The 25,783-nt window shown below is 53.1% G+C and overlaps 8 protein-coding genes across 8 annotated transcripts; 4 read left to right on the top strand and 4 right to left on the bottom strand.

Annotated features, from left to right (window-relative positions):
* Positions 1-894: 894 nt before the first annotated feature.
* Positions 895-2,760, top strand: MRS44_004648 (uncharacterized protein; the record flags this gene model as incomplete). The annotated part of the gene is made up of 1 exon (XM_046270691.2): positions 895-2,760. The coding sequence occupies one exon, from the start codon at positions 895-897 to the stop codon at positions 2,758-2,760; it is 1,866 nt and encodes a 621-aa protein (XP_046136213.2).
* A 631-nt stretch (positions 2,761-3,391) lies between these two features.
* On the bottom strand, positions 3,392-4,660 carry MRS44_004647 (uncharacterized protein; the record flags this gene model as incomplete). The annotated part of the gene is made up of 5 exons (XM_065622279.1): positions 3,392-4,024; positions 4,075-4,164; positions 4,215-4,290; positions 4,339-4,440; positions 4,503-4,660. 5 exons carry the CDS (start codon positions 4,658-4,660, stop codon positions 3,392-3,394), a joined length of 1,059 nt encoding a protein of 352 aa, XP_065478351.1.
* A 752-nt stretch (positions 4,661-5,412) lies between these two features.
* Positions 5,413-15,869, bottom strand: MRS44_004646 (uncharacterized protein; the record flags this gene model as incomplete). The annotated part of the gene is made up of 17 exons (XM_065622278.1): positions 5,413-7,648; positions 7,703-8,183; positions 8,232-8,706; positions 8,754-10,019; positions 10,070-10,312; positions 10,361-11,636; positions 11,684-11,970; positions 12,021-12,661; positions 12,712-13,298; positions 13,887-13,923; positions 13,978-14,287; positions 14,337-14,397; positions 14,444-14,886; positions 14,937-15,218; positions 15,266-15,527; positions 15,586-15,737; positions 15,792-15,869. The coding sequence occupies 17 exons, from the start codon at positions 15,867-15,869 to the stop codon at positions 5,413-5,415; spliced, it is 9,117 nt and encodes a 3,038-aa protein (XP_065478350.1).
* Positions 15,870-16,732: 863 nt separating this feature from the next.
* MRS44_004645 (uncharacterized protein) lies at positions 16,733-18,101 on the top strand (the record flags this gene model as incomplete). Its single annotated transcript, XM_065622277.1, has 2 exons — positions 16,733-17,435; positions 17,485-18,101. The coding sequence occupies 2 exons, from the start codon at positions 16,733-16,735 to the stop codon at positions 18,099-18,101; spliced, it is 1,320 nt and encodes a 439-aa protein (XP_065478349.1).
* A 225-nt stretch (positions 18,102-18,326) lies between these two features.
* On the bottom strand, positions 18,327-19,481 carry MRS44_004644 (uncharacterized protein; the record flags this gene model as incomplete). The annotated part of the gene is made up of 1 exon (XM_046280911.2): positions 18,327-19,481. The coding sequence occupies one exon, from the start codon at positions 19,479-19,481 to the stop codon at positions 18,327-18,329; it is 1,155 nt and encodes a 384-aa protein (XP_046136218.2).
* A 1,024-nt stretch (positions 19,482-20,505) lies between these two features.
* MRS44_004643 (uncharacterized protein) lies at positions 20,506-21,587 on the top strand (the record flags this gene model as incomplete). The annotated part of the gene is made up of 3 exons (XM_046268837.2): positions 20,506-20,737; positions 20,815-21,380; positions 21,432-21,587. The coding sequence occupies 3 exons, from the start codon at positions 20,506-20,508 to the stop codon at positions 21,585-21,587; spliced, it is 954 nt and encodes a 317-aa protein (XP_046136219.1).
* A 444-nt stretch (positions 21,588-22,031) lies between these two features.
* On the bottom strand, positions 22,032-24,335 carry MRS44_004642 (uncharacterized protein; the record flags this gene model as incomplete). The annotated part of the gene is made up of 3 exons (XM_046275595.2): positions 22,032-22,100; positions 22,154-22,232; positions 22,282-24,335. 3 exons carry the CDS (start codon positions 24,333-24,335, stop codon positions 22,032-22,034), a joined length of 2,202 nt encoding a protein of 733 aa, XP_046136220.1.
* A 491-nt stretch (positions 24,336-24,826) lies between these two features.
* On the top strand, positions 24,827-25,686 carry MRS44_004641 (uncharacterized protein; the record flags this gene model as incomplete). Its single annotated transcript, XM_046280912.1, has 3 exons — positions 24,827-24,937; positions 25,022-25,196; positions 25,262-25,686. 3 exons carry the CDS (start codon positions 24,827-24,829, stop codon positions 25,684-25,686), a joined length of 711 nt encoding a protein of 236 aa, XP_046136221.1.
* Between the last annotated feature and the right edge of the window lie 97 nt (positions 25,687-25,783).

Here is a 25,783-nt window from a genome sequence, read left to right as displayed (position 1 = left end):
TTCTCGGTGCCCGGTTTCTGGGTCTTGGGACGGAACATTCTTTTCATTTTCTGAAATCATTCAAAACATAGGTCTCTGCCGTCCTTGTTTTTGCCGATCTCATCCTTTCTCGTCTGCGTGTGTGCTGCGACAAGCGCCTTAATTCCTCCCTCGCACAGCACAACATAGCACAGCACCAGCACCGCGCGGGCCAAACGTCGATCGTCTGCCGCCTGCCCTGCCTTTCTCAACTTTGCACTCGCTTTTCTTCACGACGTTCGGTCAATCTCTTCTCCCTCCCTCTTTGCAGATCCTCTTTTTCGGTCAACCTGGAGATCGCCAGCGAGTCCTGGCTCCATCCCCATCTGCATCTGAGCACAAGCACCTCGTGGACGAGGTGAACGGGACGTCATTGAGCACCGCGCGTGATTCGATTCCAATCGCCCTTTGTTCTGCCCGGATTGCAGACACTGTTCACTCATTGTTCTCTTGGACCTTCCCATTCTTCTCCGTCATCGCCTTTGTGCGCCGTGTCACCATTGTTGTGTTGAACACAGCCTTGATTCACCCAAACTACCACGACTACACCGCTGAGCACCGCGCTCATCATCAACAAGCAACCCTGATTTTCATTTCTTTTTAACGACCACGACAAACGACCGACTACTCACGATCATGTTCTGACAATTCTGAACATACAAATCACTAAAGGAGGAACAAGCGCACATCTACTCTCTTTCAATCACCGTCGTCTCTTTCTTCTTGTTCTGGGACAAACCTCTTCCCGCCGCGAACAGCGTCTATTCACTCTCTCATCTCTTCGACATTTCCCGATAAAACAAGGCATATACCGCTCATTTTCTCGCTCTTTGCTCCTAAAGGAGCTGCTACTACTACTACACCTAACCAAACAAGATGGATTTCTACCGGCGCCGGATCGCCAGTGCCAACTCCTTCATGGCTACCTCAACCTTGCAGAGCCGTGCCGAGGCGGCTCACGCCAACCCCGAGCAGGCTTCTTATACACCCAACTACCACTCGAGTCTCGATGGCGTCAATCAACCTATGAATCTGCTTTTCAAGGATGTGCTCTGGTGGACACTGGGCATCATGGCCCTCATCGTTCTCGGCATCCGCATCTTCGAGATCCTCTGGGCAAAGCTCCGCCAGGTGTCGACGCTCAATGTGGCCGGCAACAAGCAGGGCTACTGGAGAACCTCGCAGTGGAGCTGGATGCCCGATCTCAAGAAGCACATCATCTATGCCCCGTTGTGGAAGAAGCGTCACAATAGAGAAATGAGGCTCTCTTCCGCCATCAGCATGGGTACCCTCCCCTCACGACTTCACTTTGTCATCCTCTTCATCTACCTCGGTAGCAACACTGCCTACATGTTTGTCCTCGACTGGGCCAATGAGAACAAGATGGCTCTCTGCGCTGAGCTTCGAGGCCGCTCTGGCACTCTGTCTCTGGTCAACATGGTGCCTCTCATCATCTTTGCCGGACGCAACAACCCCCTCATCGCCATTCTCAAGATTAGCTTCGATACCTACAACCTGCTTCATCGCTGGATGGGTCGCATCGTTGTCCTTGAGGCCATCATCCACACCATCGCCTGGGCGATTGTTGCTGTTGACGACATCGGTTGGGAGGGCGTTGGACATTCCATCGCCACCAACCTCTTTGTGGGTTCAGGAGCAGTCGGGACGGTGGCTATGACCCTCCTCCTGATTCTCTCGCTCTCGCCTCTGCGACACGCCTTCTACGAGACCTTTCTCAACGTCCACATCGTCTTGGCCTTTGTGGCCTTCATCGCCACCTGGGCTCACTGCGCCTCGTCTGAACTCCCTGGCGGCCTTCCCCAGCTCCCCTGGATCATGGCCATCATGGCTCTCTGGTTCGCTGACCGCCTTGCTCGCATGATCCGGATCGTCTACGTCAACTGGTCCGCCAAGGGATGGACTGACGCTTTCTGTGAAGACATGCCTGGCAACGTCACCCGAGTAACACTTCACCTTCCTAGATACGTCGACGTGCAGCCCGGAACCCACGCCTACCTGCGATTCTGGGGCCTTTGCGCTTGGGAAAGCCACCCTTTCTCCATCGCCTGGGTTGAGCACGTCAAGGACTCTTCCCTGCCCGTCCTCGAAAAGGAACCCTTCAACGCCATCGACAAGCCCAACACGACCACCAAGGTTTCGTTCCTGATTGGAGCCCAGACCGGTTTCACCAAGAAGCTCAACGATCGCGTCTCCTTGTCCCGCCGACCCCTTCGAATCAAGGCTGCCATGGAAGGCCCCTACGCCGGCCACAACAGCCTCGACTCGTACGGTCACGTCGTCCTCTTTGCCGGCTCAACTGGCATCACGCACCAGGTCTCGTACATGCGCCACCTCCTCCAAGGATACAACGACGGCACGACAGCGACTCGACGCATCACCCTCGTTTGGATCATCCGTGAGTACGAGTCCCTCGAGTGGGTTCGCCCGTACATGGACGTGATCCTCCGCATGCCCAACCGCAAAGACGTCCTCCGCGTCCAGGTCTTCGTGACTCGGCCCCAGAACCCAAGCGACATCGTCAGTGCTAGCGCCACAGTGCGCATGTTCCCAGGGCGGCCTAACGTTCCCCTCCTCCTCCAGAAGGAGGTCCAGGAGCAAATGGGAGCCATGTGCGTCACCGTGTGCGGTCCAGGTGCCCTCGCCGACGACGTCCGGGAAGCAGCACGTGTAGTCCAGGGTTCGAGCGTTGTAGACTTTGTCGAGGAGAGTTTTACGTGGTAATGAGCGAGCAAGGGGCCGTGAAAAGGAGAGGGGTTTCTTTCGAACTGTACATATTCAAGGCAAAGGACAATTAACTATCTCGGGAGGGTGACGTGTGGTTGTATATGAGGAGCGAGCGAACCAACGCACTATTCTAGCATTTCCATAGGCTCAATGATAACATATAGATCTACTTCATTCATCTGTGAGACCAGTGCCTTTTACGCCATGTCCTTGGAAGCCTTTCACCTATGGTCTGTATGAACAAGAACATAGTACAGTTGGATCTCACTTCTGTTGGGTTCATTTCATGTCACGGATGCCAAACCTACCAGTTGCCTCGGTATGAAAAGATCCTCTGGTCAACAATCATATCCCCAAGGTTATCAGTTGCTGGTCACAGCATCACCTGCTCAAGCCAATTCCACCATGCCCTGAATTATTACACTACGGTCGTGCCTTATTTTGTACATTGACCTCCATTTATCAACCAAACAACCCTCATCAGTCCACCAGATATCATGGCAAAACGCTCCCAAAACATGAAATGCACACTGATCATGCCTCAACACCTCGACTCACCGGGGAAACATCATTATCCCTTGGCAGTCAACACTGCCCAAGACATCTTGACATCTCAACTAAGACACGCTCAAACCTTGCGAGGGCGTCCACGACGGCCCTTGGCCTTAGGAGCAGGCTTCTCGTCTTCCTCCTGTTCTTCAGCAGCGTCTTCATCCTCCTCGACAACAGGGGCCTTCTTGGCGGCGGCCCTGCGTGGTCTTCTGACTGTGGCAGGCTTCTCTTCAGCTTCATCCTTTGTCTTTCGAGCAGCAGCCTTGCGCCCCTTAGCGGGAGCCGGGGCGGGAGCCTCCTCCTCCTCCTCCTCAGTATTCTTGGTGGCGGCCTTTCGCCCTCTCTTGGCAGGGGCAGGAGCAGGAACAGGAGCAGACTCCTCTTCATCAGTCTCGTCCTTGACTTTCTGGGCCGAAGCTCGGCGTCCCTTCTTAGCGGGAGCAGGAGCAGCGGCAGGCTCCTCTTCATCAGCCTCATCCTTGACCTTCTGGGCTGAAGTCCGGCGTCCTTTCTTAGCGGGAGCGGGCGTAGGAGCCTCGTCCTCAGTCTCATCCTTAACCTTGGCCTTAGCAGCGGCCTTCTTGCCACGGGCAGGCTTAGCAGGAGCGGGCTCCTCCTCCTCTTCATCCTCCTCCTTCTTAGCCTTGACGGCCTTGGTCTTGCGTGCCTTCTTAGGCTTGGGCTGGTCCTCCTCCTCGTCGTCAGCAGCCTAGATATCGGGTTAGCAACGTTGGTGGTACAAATTGGCTAAGAGCTTACAGCGGCGGCAGCAGCATCCTTTTCTCTCTTTCTCTTTTGAGCAGCTGTTAGATGGATGCCCTTCTCGCCGAGCTTGTTCTTCTCGGGATCCTACGTGATGGTTAGTTGAGTCGACCAGCAAGGCAATCCGAAAGGCTTACTCCATTGAAGTCTTCGGGATCAATGAATCCCTGGGTGACGCAGCGCCGAACCTTTTCCTGCACGTCAGGATGGTCCCTGAGAGTGTGAGTACAGAGACAGACGTGGTACGAGACGATGACTTACCCAAGCTCATCGTAGCCGTCGATAGCATCGCAGTCAAAACTACCATCGCCCTGCTCGCAGAGATCGCGGACGTTCTGCAACTGCTGACCAGAGACACATCCCCTATGGTACACGTTAGCAAGGCTGCTGGGTTTGCGACTGCGACTGAAACCAGGACATCTTACCAATGCTTCCACGCCCAGCTTCCATGATCTTCGATACTGACCCAGCTGCCAAAGCGGAGGGTGCCCTTAGTGATCTTCTCCTTGGTCTTCTTGCACTCGCTGTCCTTGCAACCAGCGCGGTTGTTGGGGGACACCTCTGCGACGCCGTTAGAAATCATGGTTCGTCATAGAGTTTGGGGAGAAGCGGCCGCAAGAAGTGCGACAACGGCGCCCACGAGAATATGAAATTTCGAGACTCACCAATACGGTATTCGCCCATCTTTGCGGTGGTAGGAAACGTCCTGTGATGCGACGAAAATGGCACGAGAGAGAGGGAAAAATATGAGTCGGAAGAGACAAAGGGTGCAGACAGAGAGAGGGGGCGAGCTTCGCTTGGGTTTGCGCGCGCGACCTGAAGAGAAAATGGCCAGGGTAAAAATCAAGAGGCGCAACAGTGAGGAAATCAAATACAGGCCTTAGAGCTGGCGGGAAAGGAGAGGGAATTTATAGATATCCCTTCGCCTGTGAAGTGAAAAATAGGCAGAGAGAGAGAGGGGGAGATGATGTGAGAGATTGAAAGGAAGGGTGAAGTGGGAGGCGCTGCCAACGCATGGAGCTTGGGAAGGAGCTGGAGCTGGGCTGAGGGAGGTGCGCGCGACGCGTCGTTCGTTTTTCTTCCAGGCAGGAGCTACCCAAGTCACAGGCCCCCTCCCCTCACCACCACCACAATGCGCCCCCGATAACCAACCAACAGGCAATAAATTAAAATGCAGATAAAGAAAGCCAGGCATCTTGGAAGGCAGTACATTGATCTGCAGTTTTCATTTTTCTTCATTATTCACACTTTCCCCTCTCTCTATATGCCTTGAATTGTCTATTTAAAAGAACCCATTGTCTGTCTATCTAACCCCAGCTGAAACGTTGCACCATCTCAAAGAAATGGGCACCACCCAATATACATGGCTGCTAGGTTCCTAGGGTCAACCGCTTGTTTGATCAGCTCTTCCACCTGTCCTTCGACTCCTAATGGAATGCTCTCGTGCGGGAGCAATCCCTTGACTTTGCGCTTGATGCTGTCTACCACACTCTGCGGCTGTAGCTTGACGCCTACGTCTCCCCTTCGATGCGTCCGCTTCTCCTTCTGTAGATCCAACGTCGGGTCATAGATGAATGCCTCAAGAATCGTCATGAGCGTCTCTTCCTGTTGTCGAAGGATACTCAGAGTCAGTTCACATGACTTGCGAAAAGGTCCTTCATAGCCGTAGATACCCATGGCAGCCACCATGTTGTGAGTGAGCCTAAACGGCACACGCTCGGGCTTGGCAAACGTGAGACCTTTGTCAAACAGGCAGTTGAAGTCGACATGAAAGACTCCTCCATTGCCCTCTTCTAGGTTGACGTTCTCGCCGTGCCTGTCACCAAGTCCGAGAATCGTGCCCACCATGGACATGACTGCGCATGAGCGTGTGTATCGCAGTCGGGCACTGAACCAGGCTGATGGGTTGGGGAATTGTTGTGTGAACCAGAGCTGGAGCACTGGCGGGAACCGACCGAGAACCTCATCTGTAAACACTCTTGTCTTGCCATCTGAAAGACAGGCTTCGTCCATCAGTTGCTTGAGAACAGTGTAATCAGGATAGATCTTCCGTGAAGCATAGAGCCCAATGAGGATATCTCGCATGGTTTTGAGCCCCGGCACCCACTCGATGATACCACACTCTTCGTTGAGAGGTGTGACTGCGTACGTTCGGATGTAGAGCTGCCTTCGACTAGATTCGGCGTCTCGCTTCAACGATCGATTGATCAACCCGTTGAACTCCATCAGACGTTGATCAGTTCGCAGGTCATCCTTTGGCTTGATGAGGAGCATGTAGAGCTTTCCATCACTGCCTCGTGCCGTGAGTCGTCTTGGTTTGGCGAGCGAGCTAAGCACCAAAACATCATCCAGGAAGGACCCAATCGTCACCATATCTCTCGAAAATGCCTTGTGTTTCTTGACGTATTCGGATACAGCTGGCAGTGTCGCCGTCAAAGAGCCTTCGACAGGCACGACCAACGGGCAGGGTGTGCATTTGTGGTTGAATCGAAGGTCTCGGGTGAGACTGGCGTGGACCGTCTTGTTGCCATGGAAGTCTCCATTCTGACACGCCAGAAGTAGCTGTTCAGCTAGCTTCTCTCCCATCCTCAGTAGATACTTCAGGTCATATGTCGAGCCTTCTACCTTCTTGGATACGCTCCTCAATGCTTGGAGGATCTGAGTGCCCCGCGCTTTTCGTTCCGACACTTGTCTGGTTGTCATGATGCCGATCAGACTCCAGAGCGCCTGCCGAGGGTGAGCCTCGACAACCTTGACAATGATATGTGTGAGTCGATCGAAGACGTTCGGGTTTTGGTGCGCAATACGGGCGACGATCTGCGGCAATGCCGTGTAAAAGACATACGCTGGTAATCGGTGAATATACTTGTCGAGGAAAGAGTGCAAAAGATTCAGTTGTTCCACGCGTCTTCGATGAAGCTCACGAGACAGTGAGACTTTGCCTTCGGGTGCCTTGTCCACCTGTGCTCCCAGGTCCAGCCAAAGGGTCAAGATCCTCGGGAGAGTCTGGTAGAGATACTTCGTTCCCGAGTTTAACGAGCGCACGTAGTTTTCAATGACAAGCCTGGCAACCTCGCCCGTAATGTAGTTGTCGCTCTGGTCATCAACCTTGAGCGGCTTCTCGGCCTCAAGGATCTTCTTGTAGTGTCGGCCAAGGTAGTAGTGTCCTTTCTCCCATGTGGAGTACGTTTTGGGCGGCTGTTGATACTTCTCGCGTAAGGCTCCGGCATGCGTTTGACCAGCGCTGTCGAGCCATTTGGCAAGGAGGAGTTGAGCCCTCGCTGTCAGCAGTTTTTGTTGCGGGCTCAATTTGGTGGAACTGGTGCTGGTTGAAGTTCCTGTTTGTGTCATGAACTTGTTACTCTTGATAGCTCCCTGGAGAATCTGAATCGCCTTGCGGTGCTGATCTTCTCTCCAGAGCAGCTTGGCATTCTCAATGGCCGCGCCATCGTCGCCGAGCTTGGAGGCGTGTAGAACAGCGTTGAACGACTGGTGCAACGAATTTGTCTTTCTCGCAAGCCGTGCGCTTGACAGCCACAGGCCCGAGATATCAAGGTCAGTAAATGCTGGCCTATTCGCGGTCAGTACTGGGGACTTTCTGCATGCTTTGCTTAACCTGACTTACCGGCTGAGTTCCATGGCTGCTCGACGGATCCCAAGAAGGTATTGTTTATCGTTCACGTAGGCACCCAGAACCTCAAGTCTTCGATCCAGAAGGGACATGGACTTCTGACGCGCCACCTCGTCTTCTGTTGGCGTAGCTATAATTATCTCCAGGTCGGTGAGGATGTGAGCCTTGAGGAGAAGATCGTGACAAGCCTGGAGCGATGCAGTAGATGAGGTGCTCATTGATGCCGAAATCTTTCTCCTCATGTCATTCACGAGGAGAGTCAACTCGGAAAAGTCACTCTTGTTCCTCAACTTGGCAAAGATGGTCGCGACCGATATGTTGAAGTCCTCGACGACATCGCCATGGAACCGTTTGCTGAACTTGGCCAGGCTTTGCCACCTGCCCGTCACCCATGCCGCCTCCACAGCATAGGGCATGATCTTGTTGTCTGTCGAAACATCGGTATGCATTCCCTCAACATGATTCAACAGGACCTCTGTTTATAATTAGCCAAGAACGAGACGGGGATTTCTGGATTCCTCACCGTGTTGGCCAGCCTGCTTCAGGCAGTGAAGCAAGTCGATCTGGAAATCGACGTTGTCGGGGCTTTCTGCTAGTTGCATTTCATACCAGTTCTGTACCGCGGTCCATCTTCCGGCCTTGCGGTGGCTCAGGATCTGCTGGTTGATGTCGAGAACATGAAGATGGGCTGATATTCCGTCCAGCCCATCGGGTTCATCGATATTGGCGTAGATGTCCTGGAGCTTCTCGAGAAGGCGAGTGCGCTCATCCGGCTTTCTTTTTCTCTGTTCCATCTTTTGGGCATGTTGCTCGAGGTGAAAGAGAGCCCTGGCGTAGTCGTTGCAATCGATGGCCCTTTCTGATATCAACTCGGCGGGTATCATATCCAGAGCTTCTTGGACCTGGGTTAACTTCTCCTTGTCGGATTCGGTGAGGCGTCCTGCGGCTCTTTTGGTCTGGATCCATCTCATTGCGCAGTCCACAACTCGGAAAACGACCTGAACTCCATTAGCAGCCTAACCTTGCCAAGTGTTTCACAACTTACATGGCAAAATCGCTTCATTTCCTCCTTCTCTTGATACGAGGCGTTCTCTGCAGGTTGATGCTTCAGGATGTTGAGCAACTCGCCGAGGACGTCGTCCTTTTCCTTCTTAGAACTTCTGGATCCTAAAAGGAGATGCAGAACCAAGTGTGGGAGAAGGTATTCTGCGATAATGACGTCTCTGACGCGAATGACACGCGCAAGGGGCTCAAAGATCATATCTGCATAAGGGGTTTGTCCCTTTCGTAAAAGATCCAAGACGATGAATCTCAGCCAGGTTGCATACGGCTTCGGGGGAGTGGTCGCATGTGGTTTAGGGGGACTGAAGATCGGGTACTGAACCTCCAAAGGAGCCATTGGCGCAACAACATAGCGGGAGCCCAAGAAAGGGGCCACCACTTCTCGAACAGCTTCTGGCATCGCAATGTATTTCCGATAAATCTCGCTGCCACCCAGCATGCCGGTGCCTTCCATGGCACACGCGGCCGTGATGTCGCAGCGGTTGAGCAGCTCTTGCATGGCGAATGACAGAAATCCTTGAAACTTGTTGTCAGTGGTAGATAAGAATGCAGGCACAAGTTCATGCTCCAATAGAAAAAGGACAAAGTCCGTGGTTTCTTCGGAAGTCTCCAAGTTATTTAAGATAACCACGGACCGCTGTTCCCTCACTGTCTCGATCTTGCTGGGATCTAGACACCCAATTAGGCCCATCGCCTCGGTACAGAGCGGAGCGATCTCTCCTGGAAGGTTGTTGTACGTGCACACGCAGTCAAGAAGAGATCGCATTAGCGCTGCAACAACAGCGTCTGATTGTTGACTGGCGGCGGAAGCATGCAGTGCGTTTTGGTTGGTTTGAAGGTACGAAACCAATTCTGTCAGTGCTTGGAGGACAACGCCTGAGTTTTCGTGCTTGATCCGCTCGGAGAAGGCCTCTAGGGTTTCCTCAACCAATGGAGTTGCTGGTCGGTGTTGTTCCAGCTTCGTCTCAACGTCTTTTAGCTCAGGAATGTGGCGAAGGGAGGGTAGCTTGAGGATATATCTCGCGATCATGCCGTCGTAACGATTAACGGTGGTCTGGAGCATCTCCTTGGCAAGCAGGGCTGTTGACTCGTTCAAGGAGTCCCAGTATTGGGTAACCACGTAGAACGTGGTCTCCAGCAGCTGCTCGACGTCCTCTTCATCAAAATAGTTGAGCATGGCCGCCCAACAGGAGAAACTCGCTTCCCTCAGAGTGTCCTGTGCCAGAGTAGATAGTAGACAGGCGGCAATCTATTGCACATGTGAGCGGTGAAACCAGTATGGAACTCAGATTTTCTCACCTGTGGCCTGGCGAATCTTGCCGAGTCCTTGATCACGCACAGCATTTGTTCCATAGCCCGAATGTATCGCCGACGTTCTTGGAATGGAAGATTCGGATCATTGATGACTTCTGTGAGGCGAGCCATAAGGCCAAGAAGATGAGATTGAATGAATCGAGGAGTTTTCTCCCCTTTCTTCATCGCCCTGGCGTCCTTGTTCTCTGCTAGAATCATTGAAGCAATGGTGTTCAAGGCTTTTCGGACCTGCAAAGGCATTAGAATCTGACATATATTGGTGAGCATTTGACTTACGGGTGCCTTCTTGGATTCGTCTGCCTCGCCCGCCACCTTCAGCAACTCCATAACGGTGAGGACAGGCTCTGTCTGAAGAAGCTCAATGATGGGTGCAGTGTGAAAATGAGTCGATATTTCGTTCAAGCGCGACTTTGCAAAGGCAGTAATGTCTTCAGTCTCCTGGATCAACAACAGAGCAAGAGTGGCAGCTAGGTTCGGGGGATCCATCACCACCATCCAATCTCTTGGGTCCTGCCGGGCCTCTGAGATCTTCTGTATCACGTCCTTCTGCTTGTCAAGCACTAGCCATGGCACCGCGTGTGTCTGGATGACGAGAAGCAGCTCGTTAACCGAGACCTGCAGTAACTCAGCGATCACACGGCTCATCTGAGGACGATGAACCATATCCTTGGTCGCCATGTATGCCAGATTTGGCCAGAAAGGCTCAAAGAGACCGCGGGGTGTTACTCCGCGGGCTTCTGACAAATTCAACAGCTCATTGAAGGCGAACGCCGAGACTATGTTGTTGCTGCTTCCCAAGTATTCCATGAGCTTGATGAGGACCATGTTAAGTTCGTCTTCGCACACGACTGTGCCCAACTGGCCCCATGCCATGATGAATGTCTCTGTTAGATTGGCACGGTTCTTCTCAGATAGCGACTTGAGAAAGGCAATTGAATTCTTCCTGTTGCGATGCACCAAATCCTGGCGCTTCATCGGAGACGTTCCATCCGTCGCGCTCGAACGCACACTACCGTGAGCAGCGTCGGCTTGGAGGTCAGGAAGGGGCTGATTGGTGATGCCTTTTCTACCTGGGTGACGAGTCGGGAGTACCATACGTGCAAAACCTGGCTCAGGTCTGTCAAGGGAGAAGGTTGCCAGGACCCTCCCTGCAGCGATGCGCAGTTCCCTTAAAGAACTGTTCAGAGACTGAAGACACCACTGACCCAATGCAGATGTTTCCAAGTTAAGCAGTTCTGTATCATCGCAATGTTGGACCACTCTTCTCAGCGCCAGCATAGCAGCAACTCTTGGACGGCGAGACTCTGCGATGGATGGCAAACGGACCAACTTTGTAAAGAGAGCTTCAACCCGAGACCTATGAAGGATGGCCTCGTGGGAAGCTGTACGACCCAGCCATGAATTCGTCTCGCAAATAGGACACGGGGAATCAGCCGCCTTTGGTTCGACAGCACCAGACGATTCGGGCTCACTGTCAGCAAGACAGCAAATTCGTGACAAAAGATCAAGAGCAAGGCACTGGTGCGTTTCATCGACCGTCGGGAACGCATCCCTTTTATTCATCAGTATCGAGACATCAGTGCTTGAGGCATAACTCACATGTATTGTTGTTCAAAATTCGCCCAGTTGTCATCATCTTCCCGTGAAAGCCCCAAGCTCTCCCTAATCGAATTCACTAGGACAGACATGGCGCTATGATCTTGGGATGAAACCTTTCTCCGTTTGGTACGGTCCTCGGGGTCGACATCAGGTTCCTTATAGGCCATTGACAACGCTTCGATCGCCTCACGCACATACTCGTCCTGGAACTTTGAAGGATGCAAATCGTTATCAAGCAGTTTCGGCTGGGGAACGGCGGTGACTTGTCGCAGAGTTTGTGTCGTTCTCTGTTGAGTTGTCAGCTTCCGGCAAAGCATGATTGATTGTAGTTTCCCACCCATATATCTGTTTCTGCTGGCATCTCTGGATATAGCAGAGCAGTTTCGTCCACAAGCTTGGATACTGCTAACCGACCAAGGGGTCTATCGCCGATGCATGCCTTTGCGACTGTAGCAAGCGCCACGCAATACGTGCGACGAGTTTCCTCGTCAGTGGAGTCTAGCATGGGCGAGCTGTCAGGACTTGATGCCATCTCGCCGCAAAATAAGACCAGGAGCGTGACGGCCTTATTCCGAAGTGAAACGCCAACTCCCTTCTTATTGGACAACGCTCGTACAATCTGTAAGGTTTTCTGAATGATATGAAGAGGCGAGCCCGGAAATACAGATTCGTAGCGCTTCTGGAGAGACCGCATGTCCACAAGAGCATCGAGCAACCATACCACACTCTCCGAGAACGACGAAACCATGTCAAACGCTACATCACCGGATAAGAGGGGATAGGATAAGGCATCGCCGAGGCTTAGACACTGTTGAAGAGCCTGTGGCATTCGTTCGACGCGGTAGGTGAGTTGGTTGAGACGGGATAAATCATCGCCCAAGTGCCGGCTTACGGCAAAATCTGGAGGAAGGGATAGGTCCCTGAGGATTCCTTCTGAAGAAGGCACAATTGAGAGATTCTGTAGGTAGTCAAGAAGGCCTAGTATCTGTGAGCAAAAGGTGTCTTCAACACGGTAGAGCAAGACCTACGAGACAATGTGGTGCGCAGATAGAGCATGATAGCAGGAGCCAAGTCCCACAAACTCCGTGTCTGCGCTACAGTGAGTATCAAGTATTGAAGGAAACCTTCAATGCCCTCCGTAAGCTCGACGCATTGCGGATGCCCAAGAAGCCTCAACAGTTGAGGGAGCAACCAGACCCACAAAGGTTCTTGGCCGCGAAACATGAACTCTTGACCATTTACTTTGTGTTTGAGCACCAATGGTGTCTCTTTGATGGTGAACTTGAGAAAGTTGATTGCCTTGATGCCCTCGGTGCGTACATGGGCCCAATCGAGGAATGGATCGTCCAACCGAATGCCATCCAGGACAACGCGAGCGTAGACGTAAAGGAGCATGTGATTGTTTTCAATACGCTCCTCAGGAGTCTTGAGAAGTGCAGGATCATCTTTGACGCGTTGGATGATAGCGAAGAAGCCCTTCAGCTCACTGTTCTCGTCCGACCTAGAGGATTTGGTTGATGCTGAAATGTTCTCCACGAGCTGGGCAGCTAGGGTTGACGGCGGAGGACCGGTAGCAAAATCACCGCCTGGGCGTCCATGATCAAGCAGAGCCGCCCTGGGATGAATATTTCCGGCCATGACGCATAAAGCATCGTGATTCCACGCTGGTTTGGATGGATAGCGAGGGATGGCTGATTTCAAGATCCAACAAGGCAGAAGACGCGACGATGGGTAGTGGGGCTTAACGCGAGTGCACGTGACCACTTTACATGATCCACTGTCTGACTGGCACATTCCCGCTTGTCTCTGACTACCTGGGGAACAGGAGATGTGAACAGATGAGTACTCTCTATTTCTGTTTCAAATATTTTCAGGTATTAGAGACTGACAAACTATATTATTATATGTATAAAATTCATGGCTTATTTGTATATCTATGTCCGTTTTCTTCTTGATAGTTATCTTATACCCTAATGTTAGTCCTTTGGTGGATCATATTCGGTCTCAAACGCTTGAATTAGATGCACTTTCCTCCTACAACTACCTACCTACCTACTTACGCCACCAAATTTGACTCCATTGACGAACATGCTTACAAACAAAAAACGCCTGAGCTTGATCCAAGATAATTCATTACTTCGTGGAGAACTCGTCTCCTTTCTGTCGTACAATTGTGCGGCATCCAGCCAGCCTTTGTCCTTACCGTTCGTACCGGACAGTTACCACATCATGCGTAACTCCTGCGGAACCGTGTTAGAAGGACGAGGTCTTTAGTTCATTTGGGAATTTCTTACCTCCAAGTTTGACCTTGTATGTGATTTCTGCTGACCCATAACTGGCTTCGATGACTCCCTTGAGGCAATAGTACCGATGCCACCCCATGCGCCTGACCTTGGCAGTTCTCTTGGCAGAGGCGGGGATCTTTTTCAAGTCGAGCGAGAGCGTTCCGATATACTGTGTGCTTGAGTCCAGGTGGATGGGCGTCTTTGAGTCGTCGCTGTGACTGAATATTTCGATCTCGGTCTGCGGTTCATGGCCAAGCATGACGGGAAGGTCACACTGATACTCGATTGTTGACGGTTTACCTTCGGGGTAAGACTCGCCCTGCTCATGTCAATACCAGAGCGTTATCAATCTTTGTCAGTGTTGTTACCTTTCTGATGAACCAGCACATTTCAGTGACTACCGTTTCTTGCTCCTTTTCGGACCAGAAACTGCGACATGTCAGCGGGAACTTGAAGAGTGACCCGAACTACCCACGCTTCCTTTGGATCATGCCTCATCATATCATACTTGGTCAGCAAGCATACTCCGTATGATCTTCTCGCAACTCGGGATGCAACCTCCACTCGGGATATTGCTGGCGAGTACCGACTGAGCCCGTGGATTGCCGCGCCCTTGACGACAGCCGTCCAGCCGCTCTCTGGTTGAAGGACCTCGGTTTTGGATGAGATGGCCTCCCGCACACGGGACTTGAGATATCGGCTCTGGCCAAATCCTCCAACCATGATCACAGCAGCAACGCCATCTCCTGCCATCTTGATTTGCTCCTTGATGAGGCAGACAATATCTTTCATGATAGGTTCAAAGATCTTGGTCTTCATATCCTCTTGTGACATTGTGTACCGGTTTCGCCGCAGACCAAGGCTGGGTTCGACCTTGATTGTCAGGGGCTCGCCCTTGGGAGAAAAGGTCTTCTTGAACTACGACGCTTAGAGCTGGGGCACTTTCGGGGGATGCTTGGGTCACTTACCGACTCGAATTCGTTCAGGGCGACTATGAGCCTTTCATCAGTCCAGTACTTTTCACCATGGGTTTGCTTCAGATGCCGGCGGAAGCGGGTGTTGAGCATCGAGGAGCCGCACTTCCCACCAGTGCCCTCCGTGACTTCGTTGACCTCGAGCTTGCCGACTTGTGTGACTTGATAGGAGATTAGATCGACAGTGCCACCTCCTGCGTCACAAACAACAAACTTGCGCCCTACTTGTAACGTGGCAGGGCTCAGAGTCTTGAGGGTATAGAGTGCTGCTGCTTCCTACACGCCAGTTAGGACTGCAATCTCATCCCTGATACCGAACATACCGGTTCCGAAATAAGCATGATTCTTTGATGTCCACAGAATCCAGCCATGGCGGCTGCTCGTTCTGTGGCCTGCTTTGCCGCAGGCGACCAGATCGCAGGAACCGTCACAACAAAGTCCATGGGGGTCGACCTCACTACACTTGGCGACAACCGTGCCTCCAGAATGGTGACGAAATGCGCGTGGAGGCATGACAGGTATACCTTGGTAAGATCTTGAGCTGACTCTCCATCCTTGGTTATTTGGCCAGTGTCGTCTAGCTTCCTGCAAGGGTTACTTGATTAGACCAAGCGACTGAAACGACCACAGAAGGCAGACGAACAGTTTGAAGTATTTACTTCTCTTGGCCGACTCGGGAATCTGAAATCCCCATTGCCATCCGTTGGCGACCTTCCGGAGCTCCGTTGGCACCTTGGGACTGCTCTTGGAGGAGCCGACGGCGGGCCAGCTCGTCACAACATGTTGAACATCGGGCTGATGGAGGTTAGTGGAGTGTCTCGAGGTACAAGGGCAGACCAGACGGCTTACTCGAGTTGTGTCGGCCCAAGCAACCCCTGAGTAAGTCGTTCCGAAATCTATCGAAACGATGATTCTTCGGCTGCTCATGGCTGATGGTTGCTATCTCGAGGTTCCCTGCTATGGCTGTCTCATCGCTATATCAACTGCTGGTGACACAAGGCGACCAGGTATGGCATTCCGCGGGCCTCTTTACAGTGAGTGTATCGGGGCGAGGCGGTATTCCAGTCGGATTATTCGGACCTGCAAATGAAATGGCGTTTTCGCTTAGATTTCGCTTCGTCGGCGCTTCATTGGGTATGACAGAGATCAGCAGGGCTTCGGATCATTTTTCATCAGCACCCGACGGGCTCTTTCGGTGGCCACGACGCTGCTGTTGCGATCCTTTCGGGCCTCACTGCTGGGCGGGAACTGGGGCCTTTGCTTGGGCCCCATTCACCGACTACTGGAGGCTGCGACGACCAACTCATCGCCTGCCGCTCTCCGGCCTCACGCAGGGCGTCGGATCCAGTAGGCGGTCATGGTTTGGAGCACCGTGCTCTTGGCCCTGCATGCAGAAAACGACGGTGGGAGGCCAGTCGCAAGGTATGTGGTGGAGCTCTGAGGCGAGACCGACTTTTTGTGTCACATAGCGGAGAGCGAGTTGGATGCGTTAGGTAGCCATCGACCGGCGCCTAATTGAGACACAGCCGTCGTCCAACCGGACCGTGAGGCTGCTTGCTTGGGTCTTTATCGCGCAACCACGGCGTTTATTGGCGATGCATCGAGGGAATGACCCAGTCGTGCCACATGTGGCTTCACTCCATCTTGTCGGGCTGAAGCTGTCGGACTCAGTTGAGCTTGGCCTAGGTTAGACGGTGAATCGCCCTCAAATACGCTGCTGACAGACTAGATGACATTTACCCTGAGTCGTCATTGAGGGCAACCGCCTTGGAGTCTATCAGCAAACCACCATGAAGTCAGAGGCCGGAACTCCGGCTCAAAATGGGAACAAGCAAGGACCAGCAGAACAGAATGGCCCGGTAGGAAAGGGGACCTCTCCCCAGAGCCCTGATCTCAAAACCAAGCTGACCAACGAGACCCATCTACGCCGCTTCACCGAGAATGTACTGGACTCCCGGCAGCAGGAAATCGAGAACCGAGAGACTGAGAAGAGCAAGCTCTCGGCCAAGGTTGAAGCCCTGGAGAAGAAACTCGCCAGCGCCCAGAAACAGCTTTCCGAATCCCGGAGGGAAACCAAGACCAAGGCGAAGCAGCTACAGGATGCCCAGGAACAGATTTTTCGTCTACAGCCCAACAGAAAGGACATTACTGAGACCGAGGCGAGGGAAGCCTACAAGAACTTGGTAGGAAACGTTCAGCGGTGGGTTGAGAACCGGGTCAAGGATATCCTTGAGGATCTGGAGAGCGGCCGTCTCAAGTCGAGAACAGTTCCCCCAGAGGCGTCACGCTTTGTTGCCCTCCTCAGAGAGCAGTCGAGGCGTTGCCTGAATGCCGACCAGTCTGATGAGTATCACATAATGGGGGCCATCATGAACTACCTGTACCTTGCCTTGTTTTCGAAATCATTCTATTGTCCCCTGGATGACACAGAAGAGGATGGGACCCTGATGTGGCTCGACGAACTTCAGAGCACCATGTCTCGGCTCCCAAGAGGTAAATTTCCCTTGTAAACTCCGTTATACCTGAGACTAATTTACTCTAGATGAGGCCCAATGCAGAGAGTGGAGGAGCGAAACGCTCACAGCATTGACACATCAACCCATCTTCAAAACCCGACGGTCACGATACCTCCATATGGTCACCAATGATTTGACCACTCTTCTCTCAGTCATTGCTCCCAGGACACCTCCTGCAGAGCTACACAGCTCAGTTCGCCGCAGCATTGTTGAGCCCGCATCAGACCTTGTCCATCAACTCCATCTAGCCTCAAGTTCCTTCTCATTGAAATGGCCCGCCCCTCGCACGGCTGCGTCTAGACTCGAGGTTTACCAATGCCTGAACCTTGCGAGCAACGGCATGATTCTCGATTTGAGCGGGACCAAACAAACCTCGCCGTCACGACGAAACGTGTCGTACCTCTTTGACGTTGCCCCCGGATTATTCGTCGAGAGGATGGAAGAAGGAAAGAAACAGGGCGTGAAAGCAATTGTGAAACCCACCGTCCTCATCAACAACACAGAAGGCGAAGTAAGCCAAGCGCCAACCGTGATGAGATGGCTATGGGACAATGCACCGTCATCACAAGGTCCCAGCCGAAGCGTGGCGAGAGGGCCCGCGAGAAGTAAGAACCCCCGTTCCGGTCACCTTTCCAAGCTCTGACCGTGTGTTTAGGGACGGCTGGGAGTGTAGTATCGGCATCAACCAGACACAGATGAGATTTCATGTGTGAGGCGAGTTTCTTTTGTTAACGGACAGGAGTTAGCGGACGATGGATGACAAGGCAATGAAACATATAGACGCACGAGGACTATCACTTTTGTATGAGTATCTCCAGAATGTTGATGACGTCGAGGCTAGTATTCCAGCTAGTCGACGCTTTTTCTTTTATCTGCGCCATGAACTACTGTGACTTTCCTGAACAATGATGACGGGTATGCTGCGCATTCGACGGGCAGGCCGAGGTGGTAGAGGTGGTGGTGCCCCGACGTCCGAGGTAGCCCGTTGACGGTTTGTGGTGGGGGGTCGGAGAGTAGTTCCTTGGTAGTACTCGGCAACCTGCTCAGATAGTGGCCTTGGGGGAAGGGGTGGTGGTTGTGAGTAGGCATGTGAACGTGCTCGCCTGTGAGATGGTCCTGACCGTCCAGAGGTATTCACGACTACTCTTGGGGGTTCCTGGCTCCTAGCTCGACGAGCTGCCTGAGATTGAGCCTGTGTTGGTCTTGAAGCTCGCGCTGGGCTAATTCCTGGGGCTGATCGGGCTGGTGATGGGTTTGGAGTTCTCTTTGAAGCAGTAGCAGCACCGGCAGGTCTCCTGGCTTCTCGAACGGGCTGCTTGACAGCCTTTCTCCCTGGACTCGGAACCTTTCTCACCACCTTTGGCTTGGTAGGTGTAGTTGCTGTTGTCCCAGCACCTGTTGTCTTTGGCGCCGTGGTCTCCTTTGGCGTTGTTGCCGGGACAAACGGCCGGATACAGTTGCTGATGTAGTCTTCAGCAACACCCAGGACCCTAGCATCGGCGATGCCCAGGTTGATCCGGTTTATGTATTCCTCCTTGGGCGGGCTGTCGACGATGTACTGAGGGCTGATGTACACTAGCACATTCTGCTCCCAGTGCGGATCATGATTGACGGATCTCCTCTGTCCTGCTGCCATCTGACGTGCCTGGGCTGGACCTCCGTTATTGACGATCCAGGATACGGGCCGGCGATATAGAGACGATTCTGCACGCCGAAGCATGACGGTCATGAAGCATTTTTGGTAGGCATTCTTGGAGACACCTTCATTGACATCCAGGCGGGACTCATCACGCTGGTTGATCTCAAAGACGAGACCTTCGACCCAGTGACCGTCAGCCTCCATGACATTAGCATATCCACGCTCGTTGATCTGCCAGCGGTAGTGCCATAGCTTCGCACTGCCGATGAGCTTGCTGCCGGGGCACCGGCGCTTCATCTGCTCGAGGTGGAGGTTGCTGCCATAGGCGAAATAGTACTTGTTGGTGGCGGCGGCGGTAGCGGTGACCGGGGCGTGCGAGGCCATGCTGTTGAAGATGATCCGGAGGCAGGAAGCTCCGTGCATCCGATGGTCGGAGTGTATGTATGTATGTGATGTGTGATGTGAGTGCGTGTGTGAGTGGGCTAACGAGATTGGCGAGTAGGGGGAGAGTAGAAAAAAAGGGAGATGCGTGAGGTGAGGAGAGCAATTAGTGAGCTAACGGAGATTAATGGATGGGGGTAGGTTGGCTCCCTCGCAAGAGGCACGTCATGAGTTGACGGTCAAGCCAGGCGAACGCAAGGCGAGCTGGCGAGGCCAGACCAGTTCCGAGGAGGCGGAGCGAGATGCGGCGTGTGGACCATCGTGTGCGTGTCGTCTGGCGGTGATGTCTCTGACTTGTGTGAGAGTCACATTGGGCAGCAAGGGCCTCGACCAAGAGCCAATTGCCGTCGTCCACGTTCAGGGGGAGGGTCAGCCTCTAATAGCAGAGCACGGCAGAGTCTGACGGGGGCCCGAATGCCTGGGTCCGACGTGGGCGCCTCCCCAGGCTGTGACAGAGTAAAAGTAACGTTGAACAGTCATCCGATAGCCTCACTGTCAATTGAGACGCTACGAGACGGCCCAGCCCGTTGCCGCTAAAGAAAGAAGAAGGTTGGGCTCCTCCTCTTCTTCCGGCTAAGGCCCCGGCCCCACACGGACTAGCCTCCGTGATCCCCGGCGGGTGGACCCGCAAGTGACAGCGACCTGGGTTCTGCTTCGATTCTGCATTAATAGGACGGTGAATTTTTTTGCTTTTCTTTCTCCTTCTCTCCTCTTTTCGAGATGTGACAGCTTCAGGTCATGCGGGCAATATTTGAGCTGAGTTGAGCGCCAAAGAAATACGTACAATTTGCTCGTGTTTTTTGTTGAGTTGAGCAGGGCGAACAGACGGACAGACAATGTGATACGGCAGACGACATACATACGGAAACTTTTAGAGGGCCTCATATACACAAGCAAGCTCGAGTCTTTTCTCTTACCCTTTATCCTTCATCTCCCATCCTTCATCGAAGACAAGCAAACGTCCATCATGGTTAGAAACTACAACTTTGGCATCGAGATCGAGGCCGTCGCCAAGCCGTACGGCGGCGGCGAGAGCTTCACCAACGTCGACTGGTATCGCCAACTCGCCCAGAAGCTGCGAAACCGGGGCATCGAGGCCGTCCACGACGACAACTCCAGGTACAGCAAGCATCCCGAGTACTACGGAGGCAAGTGGTTTGTGACCAGAGATGGCTCCTTGAAGAGGGAGCGGCCCATGGGTAAGTTTATATACTCATCCTCCAACTTTCACAAGTCGTGATATCCTTGTCTAGTTCGCCACTGACGTCGTCACTAGTCTGCATGGAGGTCGTCTCCCCCCGCCTCGACACAACCCAAGAGGTTAGCAGCATCCTCGGCGAGTTCTGGGAAGCCATGCGCGTCCACTTCAACCCCCAGAGGGACGTCTCTTGCGGCGGCCACGTCCACGTAACGCCCGTCTCCCTTCACAACAAGTTCTCCCTGCGATCCCTCCGTCGCATCGCCTTCGCCACGGTCGTCTACCAGGACTTTGTCGCCGCCGTGCTCCCCCAGGCGCGTCGCCAGAACCAGTACTGCCGCCCCAACTCACAGAGCGAAGGATCGGGCCTCCACGACACTCTCATGCTGTGTGGGAGGAGCAATGCCTCCATGCACAAGGTGGCGACCGAAATCAAGGCCAAAGGATCTGAGACGGAGTTATACTTTTACATGCAGGGAAACCGCTACGTGTTGTGGAACTTTCAAAACATCTTCCCCAACCCCAAGACGGGCAAATGCACGGGCACGGTCGAGTTCCGCGGCGGAAACCAGTTTCTGAGCACCAAGGGGACGCTTGCCTGGGTGGCATTTGTTTTGGGATTCATCACGCTGGCGATTCAGGAGGTAAGAGATTGCTGCTGTTTATTCATGTTAGTCATGCTGACCGTTCTCCAGGATCTGCTCAACAACTTCACCTCGTTCACCTCACAAAAAGACCCCAAGTTTGAAGCTCGCCTCCAAGATTGGTGGGTTCGCATCCGCAAGGCCGCAAAGAAGTCCAAGCTTGCGAGATACCTCCCCGAGGACTACACCAAGATGCACACGAGGTAGCCTGTGGCTACCATAGCATTCTTTCATTTTAGGTTTACGACTTACGACCGGGAGTTGGATAGTATTTCATGGCGTTCGGATATGGGCATTTACAGGAATACAGACATCACATACTTACAAACAGACGGTGTAAAGAGAAAAGACCTTCCAAGACATCTTGGAAAACTGGCATACAGTTACAGGCAATATCTCACTTTTTGTTATTATCACAGCTGGAGTTGGTAGTGTTCAGAATAGCATTTAAACTTATCTCATCATTGCGATCCTAGAGTCTAAGAGTCATGTAGATCCTCTCCTTATCAAGAGACTACATAGGTCGGGCCCTCTTGCAACCCAACGTAGCCTCATTCATGACATGAGCCATACTGAAAACCCATGTATTCGCATAAAATTGTCTTCCTTATGACGCCCCAAAACCCAACATTATCATGGTATTCATTGTCCTTAAGCCTCTCCCTCCTTGGCCTCACCCTCTTCAAACAAGACCAAAACTGTTCCAGCTTTGCAAATGTCCTACAACCGGTTAGAATCATCTTGATTGGGTATGATCGGACTTTATCACTTACCCCCTCCTTGTGTGCTAGCTTCTTGATCACGCCGTCCTGTGGTGATCGGATGACAGTCTCCATCTTCATCGACTCGATCCTGCTCCTGTATTAGCATTGTTTTGAAGGATTCACAGAACAACACTTACACAACAAGGGGCGCTCCCTTTTGTACTGTCTGGCCCTCTACTACCTCATTCTTCAGGATCTTGCAGGGCATTGGCGCAGCCACAGATGCAGTCGCCTCCTTCAAGCCGAGTGCCTTCTCATACCACTTGGGCGGTAGAAGGACAAGATCTGTCTTGACTCCATGCTGGAAGATGGTGACCTTGGTATCGTTGTCTGTATGCTGGGGCACCACGGAAGACTGGATTCGCTCCAAGGGGAAGTATGACTCCAGTTTCATCACCTCACCCTCTGGCTCTGGTTGGCATGCGATGTTGGTGAAGACTTGGGGCGTCTCTTCACCCTTGCGAGAAACGACAACGTTGAAAAGGTTGTGACCCGTCTGTGTCACGCTGGCCTCTACAACCTCGCCTTCCTCCTGACTGTATCCGTCAAGGATCTTAAAGGCAAGCTTCCGTTCACCGATGGTGTTGGCCTCGCCAAAGCCTAGTGTCTGGCCGTGGGGCACAGAGTTTCGGAGCTCAAAGTTGACCATGCCCAGTGCTGCTTGGGCGAATACCTCGTTCTTGATGTGCCTAGGCTTAAAGAGCTCGTCTCTCCACTTGTCAATGAAGCCGGTCTCGACATCACCGGCAACAAAGGCGTCAGTCTGGCAGAGTCGCTTGAGGAACTCGATGTTGGTAGCAACACCGACAATCTCGTAAGCACGTAGAACGCTCTCCATCTTAGCGATGGCACGCTCTCTTGTATCGCCTCGCACAATGAGCTTGGCAATCATGCCGTCGTATGCCTCAGAGATTGTGCTGCCAGATCGGAATCCCCAATCCAGGCGGACATCCTCACTCTGCAACTCGGTAGGCAGATAGGCACGCACCAGCTTGCCTGAATCAGGAATGAAGCCCTTCTCAGGGTTCTCTGCGTAAATTCGTGCCTCGATAGCAGCACCCCTTTGGTTCATCTGCTCCTCAACCTCTGCTTGAGTCAGGGGCAGCTTCTCGCCAGCAGCGACTCGGAATTGCCATTCCACCAAGTCCAAGCCGGTCACCATCTCTGTGACGGGATGCTCCACTTGGAGTCGAGTGTTCATTTCCATAAAGTAGAACTTGTTGGTGTCCTTGTCGAGGATGAACTCGACAGTGCCGGCACCGACGTAGCCCACGGCAGACGCAGCTTTCCTAGCCTTGTCCCAGAGGTCATGTCGAGTTGCCTCGTCCAGATCAGGAGCAGGAGACTCTTCTAGGATCTTCTGGTGTCGTCGTTGAACACTGCAGTCTCGCTCGCCAAGGGCAACAGTGTTCCCCCACTTGTCGGCGAATACCTGGACTTCAACATGTCTAGGACGGACAATGTACTTCTCCACCAACATGACCTCGCCGCCCTCACCGAAGGAGGCCTTGGCCTCGGCACGAGCACTCTTGAGCTGCGTCAAGAACTCATCCTCTGTCAAGACAATTCGCATTCCCTTGCCACCACCTCCTCGTACACTCTTGAGGAGAACAGGGAATGTGATCTTCTTAGCGTGCTCAAGAAGCTCCTGCTCGCCCTGCTCCGTGCCATGGTAGCCCGGCACACAGGGAACGTTGGCAGCAGTCATGATCTCCTTACTGCGAGCCTTGTGTCCCATGTCGGCCATAGCAGTAGCTGGGGGTCCGACAAACACAATACCCTCCTCTTCGCAGCGCTCTGCGAACTTGGAGTTCTCTGACAGGAAGCCATATCCGGGGTGTAGGGCCTGAATACCATTCTGCTTGGCCAGCGCAATGATTTTCTCGCCGTCTAGATAGGCGTTGGCAGGGCCGAGGCCAAGTGATTGAAACCCCGACGAGGCATGCCAGGAGCCAGCGTCAACATCGGTGTAGACTGTGGTAGCACGAATGCCGAGGCGTTCGGCAGTACGGTTGATACGGATGGCGATCTCGCCTCGGTTGGCGATAAGGACCGAATTGATCGGTGTATACTTGGGAGTAGAAGAGGAGGAGGCAGTAGAAGCAGAGGCCGCGCTGGGAGAGGCGGTCGTAGAGAGGAGACGAGGGAGAGGCTTCAGAGGAAGACGACGGTTTGCGCGGAGGGAACGCATGGCGGGCGGTTGGAGAGAGAGGCACCCAATTCAGAGACAGACAGCAATGGCAGCTTCAGAAGGCCTCAGGAGGAGAGGTTTGCAAGGAGAAGCATCTGAAGAAGGGGAAAATTTATTCGAAAAGGCCTTTCTCGGTTGATGACCCTCGTTTCTAATGCCGTGAATGTGCTATGCCGTCGGCTTGAGAGGTCCAAGCCGGTTGGGGGCGAACGTGACCGCGAGGAACCGCAAGTAGCCGGGTAGGACTTCCCCGGACGGCAGCTCTTGCTAGATCAATTGCTTAGCTCGCTCTGGGGAAGGTGCTGCTCCGCTACGTCACATGCGACTGCCCCTCCAGCTCCAGATCGATAGCGATAGATGACTAAGCTTCAAGCGCTGTCATCATTCCTGCCGGGAGTCGCGGAATGTGCCGAGTTGGAGAAGCTGCGTCGAGACGAGTTCCATCCTGGTCAACTCCATCATCAACATCAACAAACACTCATCATCGCACAATGGATCAAAATATACCACTCAACGCTGAGGCCTCTCAAGGCGACACTAACAAGCAGACAACATCGACGCTTCCCCCAGACGTTGTCCAGTGCCTTGAGAATGCTCGCTTCGTACGCTGCACCCCTCCCCCGCATCGCCGACAGCCCGTTGCGTTGGATATCATCTCCAATACAGAAGATTGACATTGGATATAGCTTCATCTGGCAACATGTAACGATAACATTCCACAAGTATCGCTCATGAACTACACATACCTGCCTTCGTCGCCTTACTCCAACTACCCGGTCATCATCATGACCACGAACCCGGCATCTCGCAAGACTATCAATCTTGTCGCAAACCCCAATGTGTCTCTACTCGTTCACGATTGTACGTCGCGCATCTCATTCTTCGATTTTCATCTGTCAGGGTTGGCGTGCTAATCTCAGCTATAGGGGTTTCTCATCGACCACCCACCCATGGCCGCCGCCTCTCTGGTGGTTCCCCCGGCCCCGAGCAACGCTCCAGCCTCGCCTCCCTTCTCCTCAACCTCAACACATCGCAGCTATCTAGCATCAGTGCCACCATAGGAGGTGCCGCCCGTTTGGTGCCCAGCGGGACTGAGGAGGAGCGATATTATCGCCAGCAGCATCTCGAGAACAACACCTTTGAGGAGGTCGATATCCAGCGGTTTCAGCAGGGCAATGGCAACGGCGGCAATGGCCCCGCCCAGGACGGTGGCCGCAATTGCTTCGTGGCTGGCGAGGAGGTCAGGGTTGTGTCGGTGGATATCAGGGATGTGCGCATCAGCGATTGGAAGGGAACCGTGAGAGACTGGGAAATCGTGCCGACCGAGAACTTGGTTAATGGCACTAGCTGATCGAGGGGCACTTTCAGGTCATTCATGACAAAACAATATCATTATTTAATGTTGGTATCAGGCTGTGCTTGTAATCACGCTCGCTGCTATACTTAAG

The sequence above is a fragment of the Fusarium solani genome (genome assembly GCF_023522795.1).
Source record: "Fusarium solani strain SB1 chromosome Unknown bctg00000002, whole genome shotgun sequence".
Taxonomy (NCBI): domain Eukaryota; kingdom Fungi; phylum Ascomycota; class Sordariomycetes; order Hypocreales; family Nectriaceae; genus Fusarium; species Fusarium solani.
This window is presented reverse-complemented; position numbering and strand designations above follow the sequence as displayed.